Source organism: Lutra lutra, chromosome 14 (genome assembly GCF_902655055.1).
Source record: "Lutra lutra chromosome 14, mLutLut1.2, whole genome shotgun sequence".
NCBI lineage: Eukaryota > Metazoa > Chordata > Mammalia > Carnivora > Mustelidae > Lutra > Lutra lutra.
The window spans coordinates 13,462,895-13,488,667 of NC_062291.1; the positions used below are offsets into that span (position 1 = coordinate 13,462,895).

The window sequence follows — 25,773 nt, forward strand, 5'->3', positions numbered from 1 at the left end:
CCACCCTGAGCCCAATCCCAAAAGAGGATCCATAAGTTCAAGTAGCTCGCAGTCCAGAGGGAAGACAAGCTAGGAAATAAACAATTAAATACAGCCCCGTTAATACTCAGATTCCTCCCGTGATGCATCGTTCCCTGAGATTGAGGCTTCCCGTCAGCGAAGTGGGAGGCACGAGCCACGGCTCCGAGGAAATTCAGGAGCCCGAGCCCTCTGAGATGGAGTGAGTCGGCCTCCACCCGTGGGTTTTCCAAATGACACACGAGGCGCGTTTCCTGCACATCAGCTTCTGAATTCACCGTTTGACAGGGTCTTCATCTGTGCAGGTATCCTGAGCTTGGCACCGTGTTTACCAGAAGGGCAAGACAAAGGCACGTCAGTGGAAAAGAATATACAAATTGGGTTTATATGCAAAAATGCCACATTCACATGTAATTCACTAACATGTGATTCACTAACAGTAAATCAGATACATTGCAACCTGGCTGATTAGCACAACTGACTCGGTGTTAGTAAGAGTATGGAGACGCGAGACCTCTCCGATGCTACTGGGGGGAGTGTCCCTTTTGGAGGACGTTTTGGCTGTATCTGAAATAATTTTAAATGTGCTTACTCTTTGACTCAGCAGTCTTATTTCTAGCAGTTTATCCTAGAGATGGTCTCATGTAAGTGCACCAAAGGTACATGAATAAATGTGCTCATTACGGCCTTTCATTGCTTGTCACAGAAACTGGAAAAAAGGAAAAGGAATATCTAGCTGAGGATGACCGGTAACAAACCGGGGTGATTCCATACTATTAAATTAAGCAGACCCACATGAACTGGTTAAAAAGCCATCCAGATAGGTCAAATGAAAAAAAGCAAGTTCAAGAACCATAGGCGTAGCAAGAGCTTATTTCCATTTTGAAGAGGAAAGTAGATCTGCAGTCTCGTGTGTAGAAAATTCTGGAAGGATACATGGGAAACTGTTGACAGCCATTACCTTGGGGAGTGAGACTGCCAGGGCTAAGTTAGAAGCAATACCTTTACTTATTTTTCTCTTTATACCCTTTCACCATGTTTGAGTAACCTTTTTGTTTTTTATATTTTCTGAATTTAAATAAAAGTTTTAAACCACCAAAAATAATTTCCTGCTATTTTTCCTTTAAAGGATCACATTGGGAGTAACCCTATTAGGGACTCTAAGAAGTCTTATTTAATTTTATTTAAAACAGGCATTTCAAAAATATTTGACCAAAGAATTTCATTGTTTTTGCTTTTCCTAATAACTATGAATATGTCGCATGAGTCATCCCTTGGCAACACTGACCTGAGGAATCACAGGGACAGTATGACCGGCCTTCAGTCACATAGCTGGGCAGTGAGAGACAAATTTCTCAGTCAAGATCCAAAGTTCAACAGATGTCCTTCAGAAACAGTGTGCTGTCAGGATGGAGCAGGGGATCTGATTCATCCATACTAAATAAAACTTAACTGGTTCCTTAGGTGGGGACATAGCACCAGAAATTTCTGTAAATCTTAGATGATAGATGATAGTTTCCTAGGAAGAGTGAGGTAACCACCTTCAGTAGGAATGAGGGGAAAAAAATCCACAATTATACTTGAATTACACTTCCTGCCATTTATGTCTCCCAGATAAAGCTGTTCATTCAGACCTCTTCAGTGCTTTTCCTTGGGTATTTAAAACAATCGCTATTACCCATTATTCCGGTCCCCCCTTCCAGGGAAAGAGGAAGGAAGAAAATAAAACAACTCTCTTTCTTCAAAGATGATAGCATAAAAATGAAATAAGTAGAGGGAGAACTGTGAGTAAACCCATTTTTCCCCCTTGCCTGGCCCATTGTCATTTCAGCCATCTCTAATTCCAGAACCTTCCTCTTCAGTTAAAACCAGAAAACCGTGTCAGATGAATAGAGATACTCCCTACACAATCACAGCTGTGGTTACAGTTGGAGGTAATGAAGGTGTCCACGAGCCGGGCTCCCAGGTAGGAGGTGATGAAATGGCCTGTGACATGGGTAGGCACTCAGAAGAATCTGGGTCTCTGTCGTCTACCCATAAGAAACAGACCGGGCTTATTAAAGAGCAAATGAAACCTGCAAGTGGTCCCTTAGGATAGTGAGGCCCCTGGGGACCTCAAGGAGCTGGAATTCTGGCGGCTGAGTGCTCTGTTCCTGTTTGGGTTGGCTCTGCCAGGAAGGTGGAGAAAGGGAGAAGACCTCAGAAGGGCACATCTTCCCATCTTAGCCCACTTCCCCTCCCCGCCCCTCAGCATCCTTCCCTTTCCCTGCTAGTCTTTCCTCCTCAGGGTGAGCTGGGGCTGGATTGCTTTGTTGGACTTGGGGATGTGCTCGTTTTACCGTCTGTGACATTTGCTGCTGGGCTTGGCGCTATAGGAAAAGGCTAACTTGTAATCGGAGTGTTTATGGCTACGGGGCAAGTGTTGTTGAGCCAGAGCCGCTTGGAGCGGGGAGAAGGACACTTGCCACCAGTTTTTACTGCCAGGAGGGTGCAGGGGGAAGAGCCGTAACATGGCCACCTGCGCGCCTTGTCTAGTCTGCTGTCCATCATGTGCATCCATCCTTCTGCTGAATTTCACCGCCGAGCCACACCAGTTAGCAGGTAATGGTTCACCAGCGTGTCAGACTGTGGGTCAATCCCTGAAGGCCTCCATGCATGTCCTTCCTGCAGCACTGAACACCACCCTAGACGCCCACTTGAGTGCTCTTCGCATCAGGAACTAAAGACAGGTTTTCACTGTTGCCTCGCTGCCCTTGGCCGGCAGCTACAGTATGTGCCACTCCTTCCTTCTCTGGGAGAGGTGGGACCTAGAACTGGCCTGACCCGTCTGTCCATCATGACTCCACCTCTGTTCCTTGATCGATCCAGCCCAAAAGGGAGGTTTATCAGATAAAAGAGGTCTCTAAGATCTTGTATGTGGATAAAGGTGTCCCGGGGAGTTTCAGCTTGCCACCTAACGGAAGAATGTCCATTCTTCATGTGGTTACATAGGTAAGAAAGCAGAAACTGTCCCAAATTTGATCAGAAGTGAGAGGGGAATATTCTAAGTTATTTTTTCTACATATCAGATTTTTTAGCACGATATAAGAAATGCGTCTTTCTCCATTGTTTTAAGTTTGTTATCCACTATTTTGGATACATCTAAATATATTTTAGAATATGTTCCCAGAGATATCTATTTTGATTCACTGACTACCCTTATCCATCAGTATTGGACATTTTTAATTGCTGTGACTTTAGAGCATATTTAAATATATGGCAAAACAAGTCTTGACTCATTGATTTCTCAAAAAAAATGGAAATATTCTCATTGCTTTATTTTTCCCTTTAGGGTCATTTTTCTTCAAATTCCAAAAAACTCTTGTGTAATTAATTAATATTTTTTTCTTACTAATTCTTGTGGGTATATAGGGAAATCGATTTAACATCAAAATCTTTAAATTTGGGGTACCTGGGTGGCTCAGTGGGTTAAAGCCTCTGCCTTCGGCTCAGGTTACTGTCCCAGGGTCCTGGGATCGAGCCCCACGTTGGGCTCTCCACTGAGCAGGGAGCCTGCTTCCTCCTCTCTCTCTGCCTGCCTCTCTGCCTACTTGTGATTTCTGTCTGTCAAATAAATAAATAAATCTTTAAAAAATATTTAAATTTATTTGAAGGCTTTCATGTTGGGTCACTGTTGTTTTCAATTACATGATTCTTCTTTCTTTCTAGTATTACAAATTTTATTTCTATTTTTTACCTTAATGCACTGACCAGAGCAGTGTTATTTACCACCAGTCTTTCTAAGCATCCTTCGTTTATGCTGATTTTACTCTGATAAATATCTGTATCATTTCATTGTAAAGTATGATATAAATCATCAGCTTAAGAAAGATATTCTATCAGGTTTTGAGAAAGTAACTTTTCTCATGTTGTATCTTTTTTCCAGTAAATTGATATTAAATGTTAGTGAATGACTTTTATATATATATTGAGATTATCATGTTTTTCTTAATTATGCCTCCTAATATGAAAAAACGTGCCTGTTAATATTAATAGAGAAATAACTTGCAGTATTGTGTATATATTTATATGTGTAAATATGATGTGTATGTCTATAATAAACATTATGCTCGCTTGACAATTTCAAACAAACCACAAGTAAAGCAACCAGATCTTGAAACCATTTTTAAAAAATTAATGTATTGACTGTGTTTTCAATTTCTTTTATATATTTTGGTTTATACTGATTTTCTTTATGTTGAGATAATTTTGATAACTTTTGTCTTCCAAGAAAAATCACTCTGTTTCTTCAAGATTTAAAAGTTTCTCAACACTGGGGACGCCTGAGTGGCTCAGTGGATTATGTGTCCAACCTGCTCATTTTTGTTTTTTTTTTTTAAGATTTTATTTATTTACTTGACAGAGAGAGAAAGAGCACAAGCAGAGGGAGCAACAGGCAGAGGGAGAGGGAGAAGCAGGCTCCCCGCTGAGCAGGGAGCCCGATGCGGGGGCTCGATCCCAGGACCCTGAGATTATGACCTGAGCCGAAGGCAGACGCTCAACCGTCTGAGCCACCCAGGTGCCCCTAAACATCTGCCTCTTGATTTTAGCCCAGGTCATGATGTCAGGTCCATGAGATAGAGCCCCGGGTCAGGCTCTGCACCTGCTTGAGATGCTCTTTCTCTCTGTTTCTTTGCCCCTCCCCCTGCTGGTGCTCACTGTCGCACGCTCTCTCTCTAAAAATAAAAACAAACAACTTCTCTGTATCTGATATAGCCTATCTGGCAGAAGAAGGCAATGGAGATGCTTGCCTGTCCTTGAGTGGGGTGGAAAAAACAAGAAAAGAGATGAAATGTCTCCCCTGAGATGCCAGACCACATAACCACCGTCAGGCAGATTTGATGCAAGAATTCATTCTGCCAGTATATTCCAAAATTCTAGTTAAAGCAGTCATGGGCAGTATTGCCCCCAAGGCATCTGTCAGAAGCGAAAGTAAATCTCCAAAGGAACACTCTTTAAGCTGAGGCCTCGGAGAATTTCTCAGATGCAGTTGCTAGGAACTTTAGGCTCACAATAGGAAAAAAAAAAAAAAGAAATCACAAAACGACAAGGAAGACACCATCATGAGCATGTGGTGATAGCCATCCCTCACAACGAAAAGGGGACTCAGACTCATAAAGACCACAGACTGGGGAATAACCAAACACACAGTAGAACACATTGACCCCGTTTAGAGAAATAAAAGAGAAAGAAACAATCCAGATGGATCATGAGGATCTGAAAAACACAACTTTTACAGATGAAGAATAATTTAATATTTAAGTTAAATAGTTACTTATTTAATATTTAATTATTTAAATAATTTAATATTTAAATTTGAAATTCAAGGGGCAAATGGAATATCAGAAAAAAACACAGATGAAGGGAGAAGAGTAGACTGAAAGGTAAATCAGAGGAAATCACATAGAATCTAGCATGGAGAGTTAGAAATGGAAAATATTAAAAAGAAACCCAAGACACATGAAGACAGAGTCAGAGCGTCTGCTCTATTTCTAATCCAAGTTCCACGAAGATAGAATAGAAAGAACAGGGAGAATTGTTTCCAAAATTCATGACAAAACTGAGTCTCCAGATTAAGAAAACTCAAGGAAGTCAAAGAACAGAAGCAAAAAGAAACATCTCAAGATAGCCAAGTCAAACTGCAGAACCCCAAAGGCAAAGAGAAAACAATAGAAACATCCACATATAAAAGGAAAATTACCTTCAGAGGATCTGCAGTCCAATGGAGTTGACTTCTTAAGAGCATTAGTACAAGCTAACCTATATGAACAGTATCTTTAAAGTGCTGAGAGCAAATATTTTCAATGTATTATATTACATGCCAAGGAAAACTATCTTTCGCAAATGTCAGTGAAATAAAGACATTTTTAGAAAATCAAAAGCCTTCAACAGAATCTCATTAAGGAACTTCAACATGAGATACTTTGGGAAAAGGAAAATAACTCTAGAGACAAGCTGTGAGATCCGTGAAGGAAGCTGTGGATAGATAAATACAAACACTGAATTTATTTTTAAAAAGCTGAATTCATGAATCCTGGACAAAAACAATAAAAACAAACAGACAAAAAACCCCATAAAACATAAAATCAGAATTAAAGTAGTCAAAGGTTCTTATATGAATCTGGAGAAGGATAAACATATTAACTTTTGACTTTAATTTGGATGCTGAAGTCTGTGGGTAATCCCTAAAAACAGAAACCAAGTATATAATGTCCAAACTAGAAAAGAGGAAAAATGAAATAAAGGGTAAAAGCGGTTTAAACAAAAAGAAGGCAATTTTTAAAAAAAATTTTAAAAAGAAACAAATGTTGGAAGAGTGGAACAAATAAAAAATAGAAAATAAACTTCAAGGCATTTCTAAATGTAAAGATGTTCACAGTGTATTGTTAAAAGGCATCAGGAAATAGCCAGAAACTGGTAACAGCTTCAGTATGAAGCAAACATTGTCAGGACTAAAAGGAGAAACTGGGAATTTTACCATATTCAGGACAGATGTTTAATATACCTCTTTCACTAATTGATCAGGCAGACAATTCATAAGAACTTAGTTGATTAGAACCACACAGTTGATAAGATTGTCCTAGCAGACTTAACTAAAATTTAATTCAATGACTAAAAACCACTCAAGCACACAGGTAACACTTAGGAAAACTGACGATGTTTGAAGCCATTCCAGAGATCTTAAAGTATCATACAGATCACATTCTTTGACTCAACACAATTGAGTCAGGATTTCTTTTAAAAATGGTTTTATTGGGGCGTCTGGGCGGCTCAGTCTGTGAAGTGTCTGACTCTTGATTTCAGCTCAGGTCATGGTCTCAGGGTCGTGGGATGGAGCGTCAGGCTCTGCGCTGGGCGTGGAGCCTGGTTGAGACGCTCTCTCCTCTGCTCCTGCCCCTCTCCACCCCTCGCGCTTTTGCTCTCTAAAGAGATAAAGTCTTTAAACAAATGTATTTTGTTTTAAGTAGCATTGTGTCTTTCAGTGTGTTTAACCTCTTAGTGGTTCTTTTTATGATTGATCTGACCGTGGCTCTGAGGCAGCTCATGTATTATTTTAAGATAAATTTCAGTTTTTGTTTGGGGGACAGGGGACAGTTTTGTAAGTATTTCCCTGGAGGGCCTTATTGAGCTCGGTATTCCATCGGCCGTAGACAGAAATTCTGCCCCACTGCTAACGCTGGGGCTCATGCTGTTGTTAACCAACTCTTAGCTCTTTGACCCCATTCAAAACTGTAGACTAATGGCTATTATAACAAATAAAACAAAATAACAAGTGTTGACGAGGATGCAGAGAAATTGGACGCTTGTACCTTGCTGGTGGGAATGAGGAAATGGGGCAGCCTCTGTGGGAAATTGATACGGTGGTTCCTCAGACATTTAAACATAGCATTGCCATATGGTCCAGCCATCCCACACCTGGGCACACACCCAAAAGAAGGGAAAGCAGGGCCTCAAATACATATGGGTGCCCCGTGTTCATATCAGCCTCATTCAAAACAGCCAGAAGGCGGAAGAACGCATAAATGGATGGACAGATGACTGAGTACGCAAAACGTGGTCCATCCGTACCCTGGAATATTATTCGGTCTTAAAGAGGAAGGGGGTTCAGACACTTGTTGCAACACAGGTGAGCCTTACAGACATCATGCTAGATGAAATAAACCCATCCTGAAAGGATGTCATATCATTCCGTGTCTATGAGCCACGTCAAGTAGTGGGAATCAGAGAGAGGAACAGAATGGTGGTTGACAGGGGCTGGGGGAATGGGGATGGAGGGGCTCCGCATTTCCTGGGTGTAGACTTGATGCGGAGAGATTAAAAAGCTCTGGGTACCCACGTCCGTGATGGTTGTAGGGCAATGTGGGTGTACTTAATGCGAGACTACTGCATACTTAAAACAGATTAAAGTGGTGAATTTTAGATTATGTCTATTTTACCACAATAAACAAATATATAAAAACTGCTGTGTCTGTATCCAGGAATAGTCTGCCACGGTTGCTGGGGTGTTGATACAATCATCAGTCTTCAAGCTTTGAGAGAAGCCGACACTGTTTTCCCCTTCTGAAGCGGCTCTTGCTATGGCATAGAGGCCGAAGCAAGAGTATGATCTGGGGGGTCTGTCGCATTTGGGTAGCACTTCTTATCTGAAGAAAGGTTTATGTGTCCTCACCCATTTAACACTTGTGACAGCCTTATAAGGTACGTAGTAATGTTCCCTTTTAATTGATGTGCGAAGGTGAGGCCCCAGAGATTAAGTTGTCCAGGACCACTGGGCCGTTAGGGTGCTCAGGTTCAAGTACTTACCTTCCCACTAAAGCCCCTGATCTCCCAGTGGACAGAAACGTTTGTTGTCTTAACGTGAACTTAACATTTCGTATGCCAAAAGTGAAGTGCTGAGCTTATTAAGCTGAATAAAGAGAAGGAGAAGAAAGGTAACATTATTACCACCTTCCCAGGGACCTAAAAATACGGAGACTATAATGACTCGACGCTCTGAACCCTACTCACTTACTCATAGCTCTTCCCCGTGGTCTCTTTCCAAACCCGAGTCACGTTTAAACTCTGGCTGGCTGTTTGTATTTTGGGGCCCTAGCTTCTGAAGATACCCTTTCATTTGGGGGGTTGGGAGGAGGGGGCAAAGGGAGCGTTCCCTTCAAACTCATTGCTTCGGGTTGCATCGATTCAACTTTTAATCGAAATTCTGGAAAATTTTTGTTTGATTCCAATAAAAACAAGAGCCAGGTTTTCTCTCATTGTCATGCAAGAATGGTTTCATTTTGGGTCTTAAATTTCCTTTTTTACTGTTTTTCTTAGAGTGGATGGCTGATGTAAATGGGAGAAACCTGGCAAGGCACCATCACGGCCCTCAGTCATTTTATGAGTCTCCCCCACTCCCAACCCTCCCCCCAGCCCCCCATCAAAATGGCTGGGTCAGTGCAACCTTCAGATTCCCAGCACGCGGCTAGCATTCACTTTTCTTGGAAGGCTGCCATCCATAAGCCAGCTCTGAACTCCAACTCTTGTGCTTCCGAAGGTTGACCCAGTAGTTTTCTCTGTCTTTGGGAAGATTTGGTCCCCAACAGAAGGGGGATGGGGCTGACACCCCCTTGCTGGGAGGAACCCTCCCTGAATCTATTACTTGGGAACCAAAATAACACTCCCTGGGGGGAGATGGGTGACCGGATTTTTTTTTTTTTTTAAGATTTTATTTTGAAGTAATTGCTACACCTAACATGGGGCTTGAACTCAAGGTCCCTGAGACCAAGAGTTGCACGCTGTGTGGACTGAGCCTTTCCTGTCCCCCATGGGTGACAAGATTGGAGGGTTTGAACTCCTGGGTCCTTCCCTGTTCAAGGTCCCGCTAACATCTAGCCTGGCGGGTTTAACACAGAATGTTCAGAGGTGGTCCCTCCGTGTCCTCCTCCACGTTGTTCCAGCCCCTGTGGGGACAGGCTCCTTACACTGTATTTACCTCATGGATTCCAAAGTCAGCTCTCCCACCTCGTGCATATAAAAATATTTGGAAGCCTTCACTTGACTTTAAAATGCCCACAGCATTTTGGGACTCCCCCTTCCCCTGCGTTCTGCTGTAAAATTCACAATCCAGGATTCTCTGGGCAGAGAGCAGTGGAAAAAATGAAGCACTTAAAAAAAAAAAAAAAGCGCTATCATTCAGGCAAGACCACGGGACCTTTTCTTTTGTCTATATCGGGAGTATTGCTTCTGTTTTCGTGGGTCCCATCGATGAAGCCCCTGCTCGGTGCCAGAAATTGTGCTGAGCTCTTCCTGGCTGTTCGTCCCATAATCCCCACCACAGATCTGTGAGATCGGTACTAAGATTCTGATTTTACGGAAAATGAAACAAAACAAAAACTCTGAAATGGAAAGAAGGTAAGCAGGCCTGTAGCAAGTTAGTGGCTTAATGTTGTGCCACGGAATATTTTTAGTGTGTAAAATTGTTCAAACACACCTGGCTCCTCTAGATCGTTGTCTTACCCTCGACAGTCCAAAATGAGAATTTTCAGAATCAGGCTTGCCAGCCCCTGTCAGACCTTACACACTTCAATATTCTCTTCTTTCAGCGAGGGGTGGGGGAGAACCAACTGTCTTATTATGTCATGCATTTTATGTTTTTAAAGATTTATTTATTTATTTGAAAGAGATAGAGATCACAAGTGGGGGGCGGGTAGAGGGAGAAGCAGACTCCCTGCTGAGCATGGAGCCTGATGCGGGGCTCCATCCCAGGACCCTGGGATCATGACCTGAGCCGAAGGCAGACGCTTCACCGACGGAGCCACCCAGGCGCCCCTATTTCATGCATTTTTAGATCTATGATTGCCTCCCCTCAACTTTCTCTTCTACATGATTTAAAATCATAACCACAGGCAGACTCTTAACGTCCCTGTCAAGACTGTGTTTTGTAATGCCTCAGCCACTTTGCTCTCAACCTAAAACTTCATTCGATTTTCTGTATTCCACCAAAGAGTGAAAGAGACGAAGGTGACGTGCATTATTTGAATTCATGGAAATGTTGCAAAACAAACACATAAACTCCATGGCAAACAAAAATGGAAAGTAGTTCGTGGTATGAATGAGGACGGTTTTACTCTTAGTGCTGCTTCAAAGATAAAGAATGTTCGGAAGTCAAGCCCATTTTTAGAGAGAAGCTTGATTTTTTTTTTGAACGTGGTAAAGATATTTTATTCTGTCACTTATATGATTTCAACAAAATATTTTGCAATCCATTTAACAGACAATGAAGAAGCGTTTACTGAACATCTACTTTGTTCTCAGAATTCAAGGAGAGTATAAGCGATACCTGAGAAACAGCTCCTGCCCTGGGGAACTTATAATTTAGTGGATGAGAGATGGTGATTTTACCTGAGGCAGAAATTACTAGATGTTCCTTTTCCCCTTCCTTCTGGTTCTCTGGTAGGATCTGAAAATTTTTTCTCTAATATACATCGTGACTCTGTCCTCCTCTTCAGAGAAGCTTGATTTTGAATTTCAGAGATAGTTTAACTTGGTGGTTAGGGATTAGAATCTGTTTCCCCCTATTTATGGTCTATTTATGGACTATTTATGGTCTGCTTATTGTGATTCATTCTTAACCCTGATTTGAAAGGCTGACAGACGTTTCCCTCTGACCTGCTTCAAGCCGTGTCTTTGTGTTCCTCTTATACTAGAGTCGTCTGAAGTCGGGCCTTCCGTTGTGGTTCACACCACTGTCCCCTTTGGAGTCACCCACTTGGAGCACGACACCGAGGACGTGCAGGGGCTCATCTTCCAGCAGCTGGAAGGTGTCTTGCCAGGGCTGCCTCGGCCAGTTGCGACCCAGTGCCAGAAGTGGAGACATTCGCAGGTAAGAGAACATGGGTGCGAGGACACAATCTTCTTCATCAGTACTCCCTTTTACTCCTCTCTGTCATTCCATAGTCCAAGAACAGAACCGTGGGATCCCTGGAGCCAATATTTGTTTGCCCCATGTGTAACCGTAAACTTCTACGGGTCTTATTAGCCCAGTTATTTCTCAATGAGAGCTGCATACAGTTTTCCCCTGAGGTCATGTTCAAAATCCAGCATCACAAGACTCACACACCTTGAAAAGCTGGGGTTTCGTATTCAGGCAAGGCAAGTTGTAGATCAAAATGCAGCTGTTTCTCTGGGGTTTTTCTAAGTCAGGACTGTGGTTACATAGAAACCACTTTAACCTCCCAAATTTTCTGCAAGAGGTCACATTAACCTGGTAAGTGTATTTTGCTACCACAATTTTCATTTTTATTAAGTTCCCACTTTGGTTTTGACTGCCGCCAGCCAAGCTCCTTGGGGGGACCAAGATGAATACCTGTGTAGTTCAGCTGCTCGAGTTGTTTTTCTGGGTTAGATAAACCTGCTGATCCCTCCACCAGCTCAGATCCAAGCTCTTCACACTAAGTAAATGTTGACTTTTCCGGAAATCTCTGCATATACCAACAGAAGTTTGTATTTGTAGAAAAAGTCTTTTGATCTGTAAACTCAATTGTAAAGCCGTTTGGGGGACAGTGGAGAGCAAGGCAGAGGAGAAAAGCAGCAGTGATTTTTCTCCCCCTAAGAGCTCCGAGCCCGTTGGTTAGCTGATTGATCAGGGCTGTTGGGCACCCAACTTGGGAAACTTTTAGGAAAAAGGGTATTGTGAGAAAATGCAACAGATTCTGTATATTTTACAGGTAGGGCTTTCCAAAATCAAAGGAAATGGTAAATTACTTTCTAAAATACTATGGCGTGCCTGTGTGTTTACCTGTGTCTTCTCAAGTTCAATTATACAGGGAACCTTTGGGGAAAATATTTACTTAAATGTATCATGGTCACTTTAGAAGACTTTACTCTTTCCTTTTAAAAGCATTGAAAACCATCTCGAGGGGCACCTGGGTGGCTCAGTGGGTTAAGCCTCTGCCTTCAGCTCAGGTCATGATCTCAGGGTCCTGGGATCGAGTCCCACATCGGGCTCTCTGCTCTGCAGGGAGCCTGCTTCCTCCTCTCTCTCTCTCTGCTTGCCTCTCTGACCACTTGTGATCTCTCTCTGTCAAATAAATAAAATCTTTAAAAAAAAAAAGAAAGAAAACCATCTCGATAGCAAATGTCTTTAAGTGCTAGTAACTCAATTGTAGGTCGGCTTGAAAAAGAAAACAGGGACATCATCCTGTTGCTATAATTTGAAGCTGGATGTATTACACAGCAAGTTCTTTTGCAATTTGTAAATATTCTTGTGACTTCCACAAAATAATGAGCTGAAAAGATGGGTTAAAATCAATTTATTTCTTCAAACGTCATGTGTTAATAGAAATAGATAGGCCCTAACCACAAAATGACCCATCCGAAGTTGTGCAATATCACAAAATTTAATCAAAAATATCATAACACAAACCACATCCAAACCCTAGCCATGATTTTTATTACAATTTGGATGTTCTCTCTTGAAATGAGCCCAGTGCATTTATAACTCTGTTGTCACAAAATCTGCATTGGCTGCAAAGTCTAAAAGGGAGTAAGTTGTTTCATTAGAACTTAGAAGTTTGAATTTTCCAATATTCCTACCCTGCCCATAGTACCTTGCGCATCATTCTACAGAGTGTAACATTATTCTTTATGGCAGAGATCTTGCCTACATGGTGAGATAGAAGAAGGTGATGCTAGATAGATGATAGATAGGTAGGTAGCTAGGTAGGTAGGTGATAGGTAGATGGACAGTAGGTAGGTAGGTAGACAGATGACAGATAGAGGATAGATAAACAGATTATCTCCCATATCACCTTAAAGAAAGGAATAAGGAATGACAGGTCCAAAGACGTAATAGGATTTAACTACTTTTCAGTTATTAATCCCAAGAGAACATCTCGCCAGTGCTTTTCAAAGCTCCATTGTAACCTTGGAAATTTGACATAAATGTGTGCCCCCCTCTTCCCTTGCCATCCCAGAACACATGCTCTACTTTCAACAAGCGCACAGATGCCCGTGCATGAGTATGGTCTCCTACACGTGTAGACTGAAGGGGAAGATTGTGTAGGAACAGGAACAGAAAAGAAAGAGGAACAACCCTTTGGTTTTGAACTTCCATTCACCTCTGAGCAGAGGTGCAGTCCCCATACTGGGAAAATCCCATCCGTGTCTTCTTCCAGTCTGGGTCCTACCCTGTGTTCCTTTTCTTTTCCTCCTCCCCCTCTCCTGTTCCACCCCAAAGGGCTCTAATTCTTCACACTCCCACCCCTTTCAGCCCCCTCCCCCCGCCCCTCTTTCTGATGAACAAATAATAGAGCTCTTCAAACCCTTATTTTATGAAATCCTCAAGGGACCACAGAACTGGCGTCCCCCGCCCCAGGCAGCAGTGGGTGGCATGGATTCCCTATCCTTTGTCTCCATTCATTTTATTTTTTTCTCTTTTTTCTCTTCTTTTGCGATCTCTGCACTGTGCAGGGTAGGGGAGAGGAGGGAGAGAGAGAGAGGGAGCATGAGCGCCCATAGTGTGCAGACCAGGAGCTGGGCCCTTCAAACATGGGATCTCATTTAACATTGAAAGTAGCCTGACAAGATTGCCAGTTTTAATCCAGTCTAGTGATGAGAAAACTGAGGCCTCAAAGCCATGAAATAAATTCCCAAAGGTCCCTTGGCTCAGAGGGACAAAGCCAGTCTTCCCACCAGCTGAGTCCTTCATTCTCCCTCAGGCCTGCCACATCATCTTCGCAGTTGCTGGGGATTAGAATGAAAGTTACAGAACCGCAGTGACGGGACGGGGGAAAGAGGTCTGTAGTTTACTCATTTAGCTACTCATTGACTCAATAAGCATTTAACAAATGCCGGTGGCATGCCTGGGACTCAGCTCCCCCAACCCCAAAAGACTATGACTGATTTGCTGACGGCCTTCTCCTGAGACCCTGAGCTGAATTTTTGGTCTTGAGTAAGATAATGGTGTGTTCTTGTGGGTGCTGCTCTGCCAGGAGGAATGAGGCAGATGAAGGAGGATGGCGCGTGTGAAAGACTCGGGAGCTGCTCTGTGCCTCCCGTTTGGTTCACCTAAAACACTTGAGTAGGTGGTTCGAACAAACTTAGCCAAGCAATGGCAGGTTTTCATGGTTCTCAGTCCTCCCATGGGCGCTCTTTGCCCTCCAGAATTTAGATGTCCTTCCAGTTAGTAGAATGGGATGTCTAAGCCATGATGCTTTGCATGAAGGCTTCTGTGACCGGCGTGATGCTCTAATGCTTTCAGTAGGAGAGTCATCACTGGAGATGTCTTTCCGTCTACCTCAACGGCACAGGTGATCAGTCTGATGACCCTAATACTCACTGATATTTGCTGTGCTTTCCCCCCTGATTTCTGGGCTTCTCGTAATGCCTTGTTCCAACTACCATGAATGATGTGCTTGTGAGTTGAACTCTGATTTCCCTCCACCTTTCTTGAGTCCCCAAAAATGCCAGTGGTTCTTCCCCTGCTTTATTTAGCACATTCATGGAGTACTTTCTTTAAAAACAAACCAACCAACAAAAGAAACTCTCACCACTGAATGTTATTTTCAAATACCAAGGAAATCAGGAGAGGAATTTACGGGGAGGGAAGGAATACATTGGTATCTCGGGCAAAATAAATGGATCTGGACTAACTTCTGAAGCTTTTGTAGTACAATTAGAAATCAGGTTTCTTCTGTGGTTACATTTTTTTTTTTAACTTGGTCTTTTGCCATGAGAGGGTGTCTTCTCTCTCCCCAATGGCTGTCTGTTCATATTTTGTAAGAAGAATCACGATCTCTTTAAGGATCTGATAAAAGCTGGGGAGCCCTGGGTGGCGCAATTAAGCCTCGGACCCGTGATTTCTGCTCAGGTCGTGATCTCAGGGTAGTGAGATGGAGCCTCCAGTCGGCCTCCACGCTCAGCTGGGAGTTGGCTCCACAGTCTCTCTGCCCCTCCCCCACTCTCTTTCAAATAAATAAATCTTTAAAAAAAGGAATCTGATAAAAGTTATGAGCATGAAGGTTCTCATCACTTCAAAGTATACATGTACAAGTGACCACAGAAATTTCATACAATTATGAGGATTTATAATCAACCTAAAGTCCTCCCCTGGGTCCCCCGTCTAGAGTACTTGCTATAAAGGTTATTCTACTATATCCTGCATAAATCAAGAACTACTCATGGCCTGGTCTTGTGTTGCAGTCAGGGAAACACAATTCCACAACCAAAAGAAATTTAAAATACAGGCATATCTTATTTTATTGCACTTGGCTTTATTGCATGTCATAGATGCTGTGGTTTTTTTACAAATTTAAGATTTCTGGCAACTCTGGGTCAAGCAAATCTACCGGCGCCATTTTTTTCTCCAACAGAATGTGCTCACTTCCTGTCTCTGTGTCACCTTCTGATAATTCTCACAATATTTCAAACTTTTTCCTTATTATGATATTTATAATGGTGCCCTGTGCTCAGTGACTATGTCTTGCTGAAAGCTCAGACGATGGCGAGCGTTTTGTAACAATAATATATTTCTAAATCGAGGTATGTACATTTTTAAAGACATAGTGCTCCTGCACACATAATTGACTACAGTATAGTGTAAACATAACTTTTATATGCATGGGAAACCAGAAGAATTTCATTTGACTGGCTTTATTACAATCCTCGCTGTGGTGGTCTAGAACCGAACCCTCGGTATCTCCAAGGTGGGCCTGTAACTCCAATCTTTACAAGTACGTTTTTTGAAACTTTAAAGAATAGCCAACATTTGTCGTCCTCGCCAGCACTTTTGGAAGTCTCTTTTCTCATTCTCTTTTCTTCCCTTCTGTCCTTCCTTCAGCTTCCTGTTCACATTCTTCACTCTTGACTCGATCCTCTTTCTTTTTTTTTTCCTCTTTTTTTTTTTTTTAAGATTTTATTTATTTAACAGACAGAAATCACAAGTAGGCAGAGAGGCAGGCAGAGAGAGAGAGAGAAAGGGAAGCAGGCTCCCTGCTGAGCAGAGAGCCCGATGCGGGGCTCGATCCCAGGACCCCGGGATCATGACCTGAGACGAAGGCAGCGGCTTTAACCCACTGAGCCACCCAGGCGCCCCCTTTTTTTTCCTCTTAAACAAGTAACTCTTTGCCCTTTTTATTTTTTATTTTTTTTTTAAGATTTTTATTTATTTATTTGACAGAGAGAGATCACAAGTAGGCAGAGAGGCAGGCAGAGAGAGAGGAGGAAGCAGGCTCCCTGCTGAGCAGAAAGCCCGATGTGGGGCTTGAACCCAGGACCTGGGATCATGACCTGAGCCGAAGGCAGCGGCTTAACCCACTGAGCCACCCAGGCACCCCCTCTTTGCCCTTTTTAGTGCCATTCCCCATTCTGGCTTCCTCACTACCTCAGTTGGCATAGTCCTCACCAGTAATAGAAAGAATAAAAGAGAGAAGAAGAAATATACAACAGCTTACAGCCAGAATTTTCCTTAGTTGTGTGGGTTCCGTGGGGGGACAGGTATGCACCCAGAAGAGCCCGAGATCCCCCAGTACTTACACTCTTGTCCCGTGAGATTGATCTCGGGTGTGTCGTGGTGTCTAAGTCAACCCAGGAAGGTCAAATGACAGTTCATATTTTCATTTTTTTTTCTTTCTTATATGCATTTTTCCATTATATCGCCCTTGATATCTTGTTTTGTGTGGGTTGGAAATAGAAGGCAGTGACTGATTGTATGAAAATGCCAAAACTATAAACCCCAAGGATTGTCCTCTTGAAAGCAGTCAGTCACCTTATAAACTACACCCTTATTCCAACACGATAGAGTCCGGCTTTCAGAGCCTGGTGTGCATTCTTCGACCTGTCATTGGTTGGATCAGGTCTTTCGAATTTGAGCTTGAATTTGATGTTTTAGGAACAAAGCCATTTCGACTTAAATCTTTTGAATAAAATGGATGGTCAGTTTTGACACTTTTCTTAAATGTGACAGATTCAAGCATATGGCCTCCCGGGATAAGTACTCTAAAAAAAAAATAATAATAACCATTGTACTTATCAGTTCAAGTACGTTCCCTGTGTTGCTTGCTAGTTCGCGTACATGGTAAAATCATGCTGCCACTGGTCCTGTGATTTTTCTCCCATATTTGTGCTTTATAATTTCTGGATTTTTAATGATTTGATTATGTGTGATCTTGGACTCTGGCTTCAGACAGATTTCAGTTCAAAGCCCAGCTCATGGTGGGACTCTGAGCAGGGTAGACTGGTGCTCCCAGCTCCAGGGCCCATCTGTAACCAGTAACGACTGAACCTGCCTCCTAGGGTTGTGGTTGGATTGAAATGGGGCAACACGGTAGAAAGCATTTACCACAGAGGCCAGGACGAAGCAAGTTCTCAGGAGGTATTACTAAATGGGTAACAAGAGGAACAAGAGAGGATGTGGGGTCATTTCCTTGGTGCTTAGCTCGAGTGTCCCTGTCACTTGCTTTCTTTTCTTGACTACTTCTCTATCTCTCTCTTAAGATTTTATTTATTTATTTGACACAGAGAGAGAGGGAACACAAGCAGGAGGAGGGGAAGTGGGAGAGGCAGAAGCAGACTCCCGTTGAGCAGGGAGCCCAATGTAGGACTCGATCCCAGTACCCTGAGGTCATGACCTGAGCTGAAGACAGATGCTTAATGACTGAGCCACCCAGGTGCCCCTTGACTACCTCTCTTCATGGCCACTTGCTCTCCTACTTTTTTGTTTTTCTTACTCTCCTTTTAGAGTTGCTCTCTCTCCTCTGTGTTCTCTTCTTCACTTATGCCAATAGCCTTGGACAAGGCATGTTTCTGAAGGACTGATTCAGTGCCAGGTGCTATGACCCTTAGTCACACCATTAGGACTGTTGAATAACAGAGCAAGGTGAGACCAAAGACGTGTATTTCTGTGGATGCAAGGAACTCTTGTCAGTTTTTTGGTTTTTTTTTTTTTAAGGTTATACATTTTTCAGCTTCTTGCTGTTTATTCCCAGACTGACCTGCACATTCTTTAGTGTTTGGTACTTAAACACACTTCTGCCATTTATGCCATGAGTCAACATTTCCTGGCATGACACTATGGCCATAAAAGTGCTCTTGCCTATGGGTCATGAGTTTCTGGTAAAGTATAGTGGGACAAAGAGGCCCTTTGGGATCGGTGCACTCTGGCATGACCCAGTCCCTCAAGAGCAAGGCACATAACGGGTGTCATCCCGAACCATTCCATTGTGTCCTCTCCTACCTATTTGTCACCAGCTCGTTACTGATGATTGCTTCAGTTTATTATGAGGTGGCCGCACGTGTGTGAGATCATTGGCTGAGAAGTTCTGAGCATGGAATTAGGGAGGTACAGTCACAGTTTAATGGAAGTTTCTATGAGCCGCTATTTCCTCTTTTCACAAAATTCCATATTATGCAAACTGTTAAATGTTTCAACGGATGGGCATTTAATTAAATCCTTTTTTCTTAAGTACTCCTGAGACCAACCTTGCCGTATATTCCGTATCATGGTTTTTCAGAAGAACTAATTATTTTGAGCAGCATTCGTTGATGGAAAACGTTTTAAGGTGGGCTGTGTCATTTCTCCTGGACAAATGCTCTATCTGTTCATCTGTCGTCCATGTTATTACTTCAAACTTGGTGACGGGTGTTACCGTACGGGTGTGGACACTCCAAGAGAAGTAGGCCCTCTTCCAGAACTGTTCCATAAAAGGTAAGTCTACCAGATCTATTGAGGGTCAACATCAGTATTATGCTATAAAACTAACAAGCAAGTTCAGCTGCCAAAATCTATTTATGTCCACATTAGAAATTAATAATATATATGCAAGTTTCCATTTCACACACCTATATTGAGCTCTTAACCTATGCCAGACATTATGTGGGATTTGACAGGCTCAAAGACAGCTCCCTTCCTTCAAGGAGCTGGCTGTATAATCAACAAAGCTGACTGAAGAGCAGATAATCATGAGATAGTGTGGTTTGCTATAAAAAAAGTATGTATAATACACTCTGTGAACACAGAATTTTTTTTTAAGATTGTATTTGTTTATTTATTTACTTGAGATTGAGAGAGAGAGAGACAGAGAGAGATCATGAGCAGTGGGGAAGGACAGAGGGAGAAGCAGACTTCCCAGTGAGCAGGGATCCCAATGAAGGACTCGATCCCAGGACCTTGGGATCATGACCTGAGCTGAAGGCAGATGCTTAACCAACTGAGCCACCCAGGTGCCTGAACAGACAGTGTGAGGAGAGTGGTAACACATAACTTCCTAAGAGAAGATGTCACTAGAAATAAATCATAGAAAATGAAGTCAGACAAGCAAAGGGAATGATGTTGGAATGATGTTCCAAGAGCAGGTGTACTTTCCCAGAGGTGGGAGAATGCAAGGTGCATTCTTTCTTTTCACCTTGATCTTTGTACCTTGGTCTAAAGCACCTGTATAAACATGACAGCCCACATGATCATTTTATTATACTATGTGTGTATATATATTCATTAGATAGTCTCTCTATATAGTCATTCTCTCTCAAAAATGCCATTTATTTTTTATTTATTTTTAAAAATATATTTATTTATTTTAGAGAGAGAGAATGCTGTACCAGTTGGGGGAGGGGGAGAGGGGAGAGAGAGAATCTCAAGCAGACTCTTGGCTGTGTGTAGAGCCTGACACAGGGCTCAGTCTCATGACTCGGAGATCATGATCTGAGCCAAAGCAAGAGTCAGATGCTCAACCGACTGAGCCACCCAGGCGCCCTACAAAAAATGCCATTTATTAATCCCCTAGTCTGTGTAGCTCACTGGGCTTTGTACTTAACTCCCCTTCAGCCTGCAAGCACCCTGTGGAGTGTCCACTCCTTCCCCATTGCACAGATATGGAAGTTGGGAAGTAGAGGCTTAGTACTTTCCGTGAGGTTCTTCCCCCAAGAGGTGGCAAAACCAGAATTCAGCCACAGGTCTGTTGAAAAGCCAGTGCTTTCAAACACCTCACTCTACTGCCAGTAATTGTTTGAATTCTGGCTTTCCCCCAATTATGACACATTCTTCTATCATCATTCTTTTGCTGCTGTCAGCTAGAAATAATAGTTAACATTTATGCTCTGATTTTAGAAAGCACTTTTCTACTTCTTTTCATTTGCTCCTCACAACAATTCTGACAGATCAGGAAGTAAATATGACTATCTTTGCTTCAAATGAAGAAACTGGGGTTAATGTTGCAGGTTTTGTCTAATATGACGCAACTAGTAAGTAACAAAATAGAAATTGAAATGTTTCATTTTAGATTCAAAAGTCCACATTTCACATTCTAGGCAAAAATTAACTAAATGTGGATCATAGACCATAAAACCTTAAAACTAGAAAATTTCTATGTGAAAACAGGAGAAGATTTTATGATCTTGGATTTGGCAAACATTTCTTAGATAAGACTCAAAAAGCACAAACAATAAGAAAATAAATTGATAAACTGGGCTTGATCAAAATTAAAAACAATGAAAGACACTGTTAAGAAAATGAAAGGTTAAGACACAGAATTGGAGAAACCATTTGTAAAAACATATATCTGATGAGAATAGCATCCAGACTATATAAAGACCTGTCACAAATTTGGTAATAAGAAAACAAATGGCCCAATTATCTAAAAATGGACAAAAAATTTGGAAGAGCAATGTACTAGAGGAGAGGTATGAATTTAACCATGGAGATGTAAGAGATCTACAGTGAAAACTGTAAAACATTGCTGGGGCGCCTGGGTGGCTCAGTGGGTTAAGCCGCTGCCTTCGGCTCAGGTCATGATCTCAGGGTCCTGGGATCGAGTCCTGCATCGGGCTCTCTGCTCAGCAGGGAGCCTGCTTCCCTCTCTCTCTCTCTCTCTGCCTGCCTCTCTGTCTACTTGTGATCTCTCTCTGTCAAATAAATAAATAAAATCTTTAGGGATGCCTGGGTGGCTCAGTTGGTTGGACGACTGCCTTCGGCTCAGGTCATGATCCTGGAGTCCCGGGATCGAGTCCCGCATCGGGCTCCCGGCTCCACGGGGAGTCTGCTTCTCTCTGTGACCTTCTCCTCGCTCATGCTCTCTCTCACTGTCTCTCTCTCAAATAATAAAAAAAAAATCTTTAAAAAAAACTGTAAAACATTGCTGAAAGAAATTAAAGAAGACTTAAATACAGGAAAATATACTGTATGCTCATAGATTGGGAGACTTAATTATTGTTTCTTAACTAAACTCTGTGCCCAATGTGGGGCTTGAACTCATGACCCTGAAATAAAGAGTCCTGTGCTCTACTAACTGAGCCAGCCATGTCCCCAGGAGACTTTATAATGGCAATATCACCCAAAGTGACAGACTTATTGTAATCACTATTAAATTCCCAATGGCCTTTGCAGAAATGCTGAAATTTATATAGAGTTGCAAGGGACCCCAAATAGCCAAAACAATCTCAAAAAAAGAACAAAGCTGGAGGACTCACACTTTCTGATTTCCAAACTTACTACAAAGCTACCCTACTCCAAGTAATGTGGTAACGGCATAAGAATAGACATACAGATTAATGGACTAGAACCAAAATAAACCCACACTTATTGCCAATTGATTTCTGATAAGGTTCCCAAAAACATTCAGTGCGAAACAAGAATCTTCAACACATAGTGCTGGGACAACTGGACATCCACACACAAAAGAATGAAGTTGAAACCTTAAGTCACACTCCATGTAAAAACTTACCCCAAGTGGATTAAGAACCTAACTCTGCCAGCTAAAATCATAAACTCTTAGAAGAAAACATAAGGGAGAATCTTCACAACCTTGTATTTCACAGTGGTTTCTTAGATATTACACCGAAAGCATAAACAAGAAGAGAAAATATAAGTAATTCAGACTTCATCAAAATTCACAACTTGGGTACATCAAAGGATTATCAAGAAAGTAAAAAGACAGCCCATAGGATAGGAGAAGATATTTGAAAATCACTTATCTAATAAGAGTCTACAATCCAGAATATATAAAGAACGCTTACAACTCAACAGCAAAAAATCGAACAATCTAATTTTAAAATGGGTCAAGGACTTGAATAGACATTTCTCCAAAGAAGAGATATGAATGGTCAAGAAACATAGGAAAAGATGCCCAGTGTCCTTAGTCATTAGGGAAACGCAGATGAAAACCACAATGAGGGACCATCTTATAACCACTAAGATGAATGTAATTAAAAAAAAAAAAGAAAGAAAAGGAAAAGTAGAAATGCTGGTAAGGATGTGGAGAAATTAGGATGTTCCTACCTTGCTGGTGGGCATATAAAATGGTTTGGATGTTGTGGAAAACAGTTTGGCAGTTCCTCAATAAGTTATACAGAGAATTGCAAGATAACCAAAATATGCCCCTCCTATATAACCAAAAGAGTTGAAAATGTTCAAACAAAACTGTGTCCACAAATGTTCATAGGAGCCCTAGTCACAATAACTAAAGGTGGAGATAGGCCAAATGTCCATCATGGACATGAATGGATAAACAAAATATTGTATATCCATAAGATGGATTATCATTGAAGCATAAAAAATAATGAATTATACCTCAATTAAAAAATCAGTCATTCAGATGCTGGCGAGGATGCAGAGAAAGGGGAGCCCTCCTACCCTGTTGGTGGGAATGCAAGCTGGTGCAACCACCCTGGAAAACAGCATGGAGGTTCCTCAAAAAGTTGAAAATAGAGCTACCCTATGACCCAGCAATTGCACTACCAGGTATTTACCCTAAAGATACAAATGTAGTGATCCGAAGGGGCACATGCACCTGAATGTTTATAGCAGCAATGTCCACAATAGCCAAACTATGGAAAGAACCTAGATGTCCATCAACAGCTGAATGGATAAAGAAGATGTGGTATATATATACAAAGGAATACTATGAAGCCATCAAAAGAAATGAAATCTTGCCGTTTGCGACGACATGGATAGAACTAGAGGGTATTATGCTTAGCGAAATAAGTCAGTCAGAGAAAGACAACTATCATATGATCCCCCTGATATGAGGAAATGGAGATGCAACGTGGGGGATTTGGGGGGTAGGAAAAGAATAAATGAAACAAGATGGGATCAGGAGGGAGACAAACCATAAGAGACTCTTAATCTCACAAAATAAACTGAGGGTTGCTGGGGGGAGGGGAGTAGGGAGAGGGTGGTGGGGTTATAGACATTGGGGAAGGTATGTGCTATGAAGGGTAAACCTGGCGATTCACAGACCTATACCCTTGGGGCTAATAATACATTATATGTTAATAAAAAAATAAAAAATTAAAAAAAATCAGTCATTAAGGGGGCACTTGGGTAGTCAGTTAAGCGTTGACTCTTGGTTTCAACTCAGGTGATGATCTCGGGGTCCTGGGATTGAGCCCCCCATTGGGTCTGCCCCTCCTCCTGCTCTCTCACGCTCTAAAATAAATAAATAAATCTTAAAAAAAAAATCAATCGTTAGGTGGGAAACATGTCTTCAACATATTTCTAATCAGAGGACCCAGGGGAAATTATATAGAAATACACATATTAAACATTTAAAGGACAAAAAAAAAAAAAGGCAATGATGTATTGATAAATGCTACAATGTGGATAAACCTTGAAGACATTGTCCTCGGGGCGCCTGGGTGGCTCAGTGGGTTAAGCTTCTGCCTTCGGTTCTGATCATGATCTCAGGGTCCTGAGATTGAGTCCCCTATTGCGCTCTCTGCTCAGCAGGGAGCCTGCTTCCCCCTCTCTCTGCCTGCCTCTCTGCCTACTTGTGATCTCTCTCTGTGTCAAAAAAATAAATTAAAAAAAAAAAAGAATAAAGAAAACATTGTTCTGAGTAAAAGAAATCAGACACAAAGGCTACATGGTGAATGATTCCACTTACATGAAATCGCTTGGATAGGCCAATCCATAGAGACAGAAACCTGGTAAGTGTTTGCCAGTGGCTACCACTAATGTCTTGTGTATTTTACCCCCCACACACAAAAAGAGATTAGGTGGCAAGTAAGCACACACAAAAATGCTGACCATCATTGGTCATTAAGGAAATGTAAAGTAAAACTAAAATGAGATCCTCTGAGCAACCTATTGGAATGGCTCAGATCCAAAACTCTGAAGGTACCAAGTGCTGGTGAGGATGTAAATGGAATCCTCCCCTCTCGCTGTGGGAATGCAGAATGGCAGCAGCCCCTTTGGAAAACACTTTCACAGTTTCCTACAAAATTAAATACACACTTGCCATCTGACCCAAGGACCCCACTCTTAGGGATTTACAGGAGAGAAATGAAGACATACATCCATATAAAAACTTATTTGCAAATGTTCATAGCAACTTTATCAAGAATTGCCCCCAAACTGGAAATAGCCCAAATATTCGTCCCCTGGTACGTGGGCAGAAAGTTTTAACTACATACGTGAAAAGCTAGTCTGTAATAAAATGAAACATCCTGCTACTATTTGCAATACATGAGTGAATCTCAGAAGCTTTTTCCAAATGAAAGCAGCCATACACAAAGGCTATCTATTGTATCATTCTACCTGTATAGCTTCCCGAAACAGGCAAAACTGTAGGGACAGAAAATTGATCAATGGTCACCAGGGGCCTTGACTTGGAGAAAGAGATGAACTACAAAGGGGCAGAAGGGAAATTTTGAGGGGGAAACAGAAATGTTCTCTATATCATTGTTGTGGTAGTTGACATGACTGTGTACATTGTTAAAATTTATAGAACAGTACACATAAAGGGTGAATTTCACCATATATAATGTATACCTCAATTAAGCTGACTTTTCAAACCACTCATTTTTTTGTCTTCCATTATTGTTTCCCTGAGGAGCACGAGCATTGACTCTTTTAATCTCACAGCAGTGGAAGTGGAAGGGAGGTTGTTTCTGGAGCTGAAGATCAAAATGGCGGCACTCTTTCCGCCAAAATCTCGTAGCCCAAACAAAAAGCCCGTAGGTTCATTCAGCACAAGTGAGGACCAGAAAGAAATAACGGTCATGCTTCTAGGTCATCAAGAAAAGGAAGGGAGGGGCGCCTGGGTGGCTCAGTGGGTTAAAGCCTCTGCCTTCGGCTCAGGTCGTGATCCCAGGGTCCTGGGATCGAGCCCCGCATCGGGCTTTCTGCTTAGCAGGGAGCCTGCTTCCTCCTCTCTCTCTCTCTCTGCCTGCTTCTCTGCCTACTTGTGATCTCTGTCTGTCAAATAAATAAATAAAATCTTTAAAAAAAAAAAAAGAAAAGGAAAG

The 25,773-nt window shown here is 42.0% G+C and overlaps 1 protein-coding gene across 7 annotated transcripts in view; it reads left to right on the forward strand.

Moving 5' to 3' along the window:
* Positions 1 to 25,773, forward strand: part of RNLS (renalase, FAD dependent amine oxidase) — a 268,471-nt gene that overhangs the window by 223,207 nt on the left and 19,491 nt on the right. For 5 of the 7 annotated variants that reach the window (XM_047703028.1, XM_047703023.1, XM_047703025.1 and 2 more), the window contains one exon: positions 11,244 to 11,419. In XM_047703028.1, the coding sequence (XP_047558984.1) occupies positions 11,244 to 11,419 (176 nt within the window). Of the gene's footprint in view, positions 1 to 1,865; positions 2,132 to 11,243; positions 11,420 to 19,206; positions 19,241 to 25,773 lie in introns of those variants that run through there. The other 2 variants (XM_047703030.1, XM_047703027.1) reach the window with 2 other exon arrangements.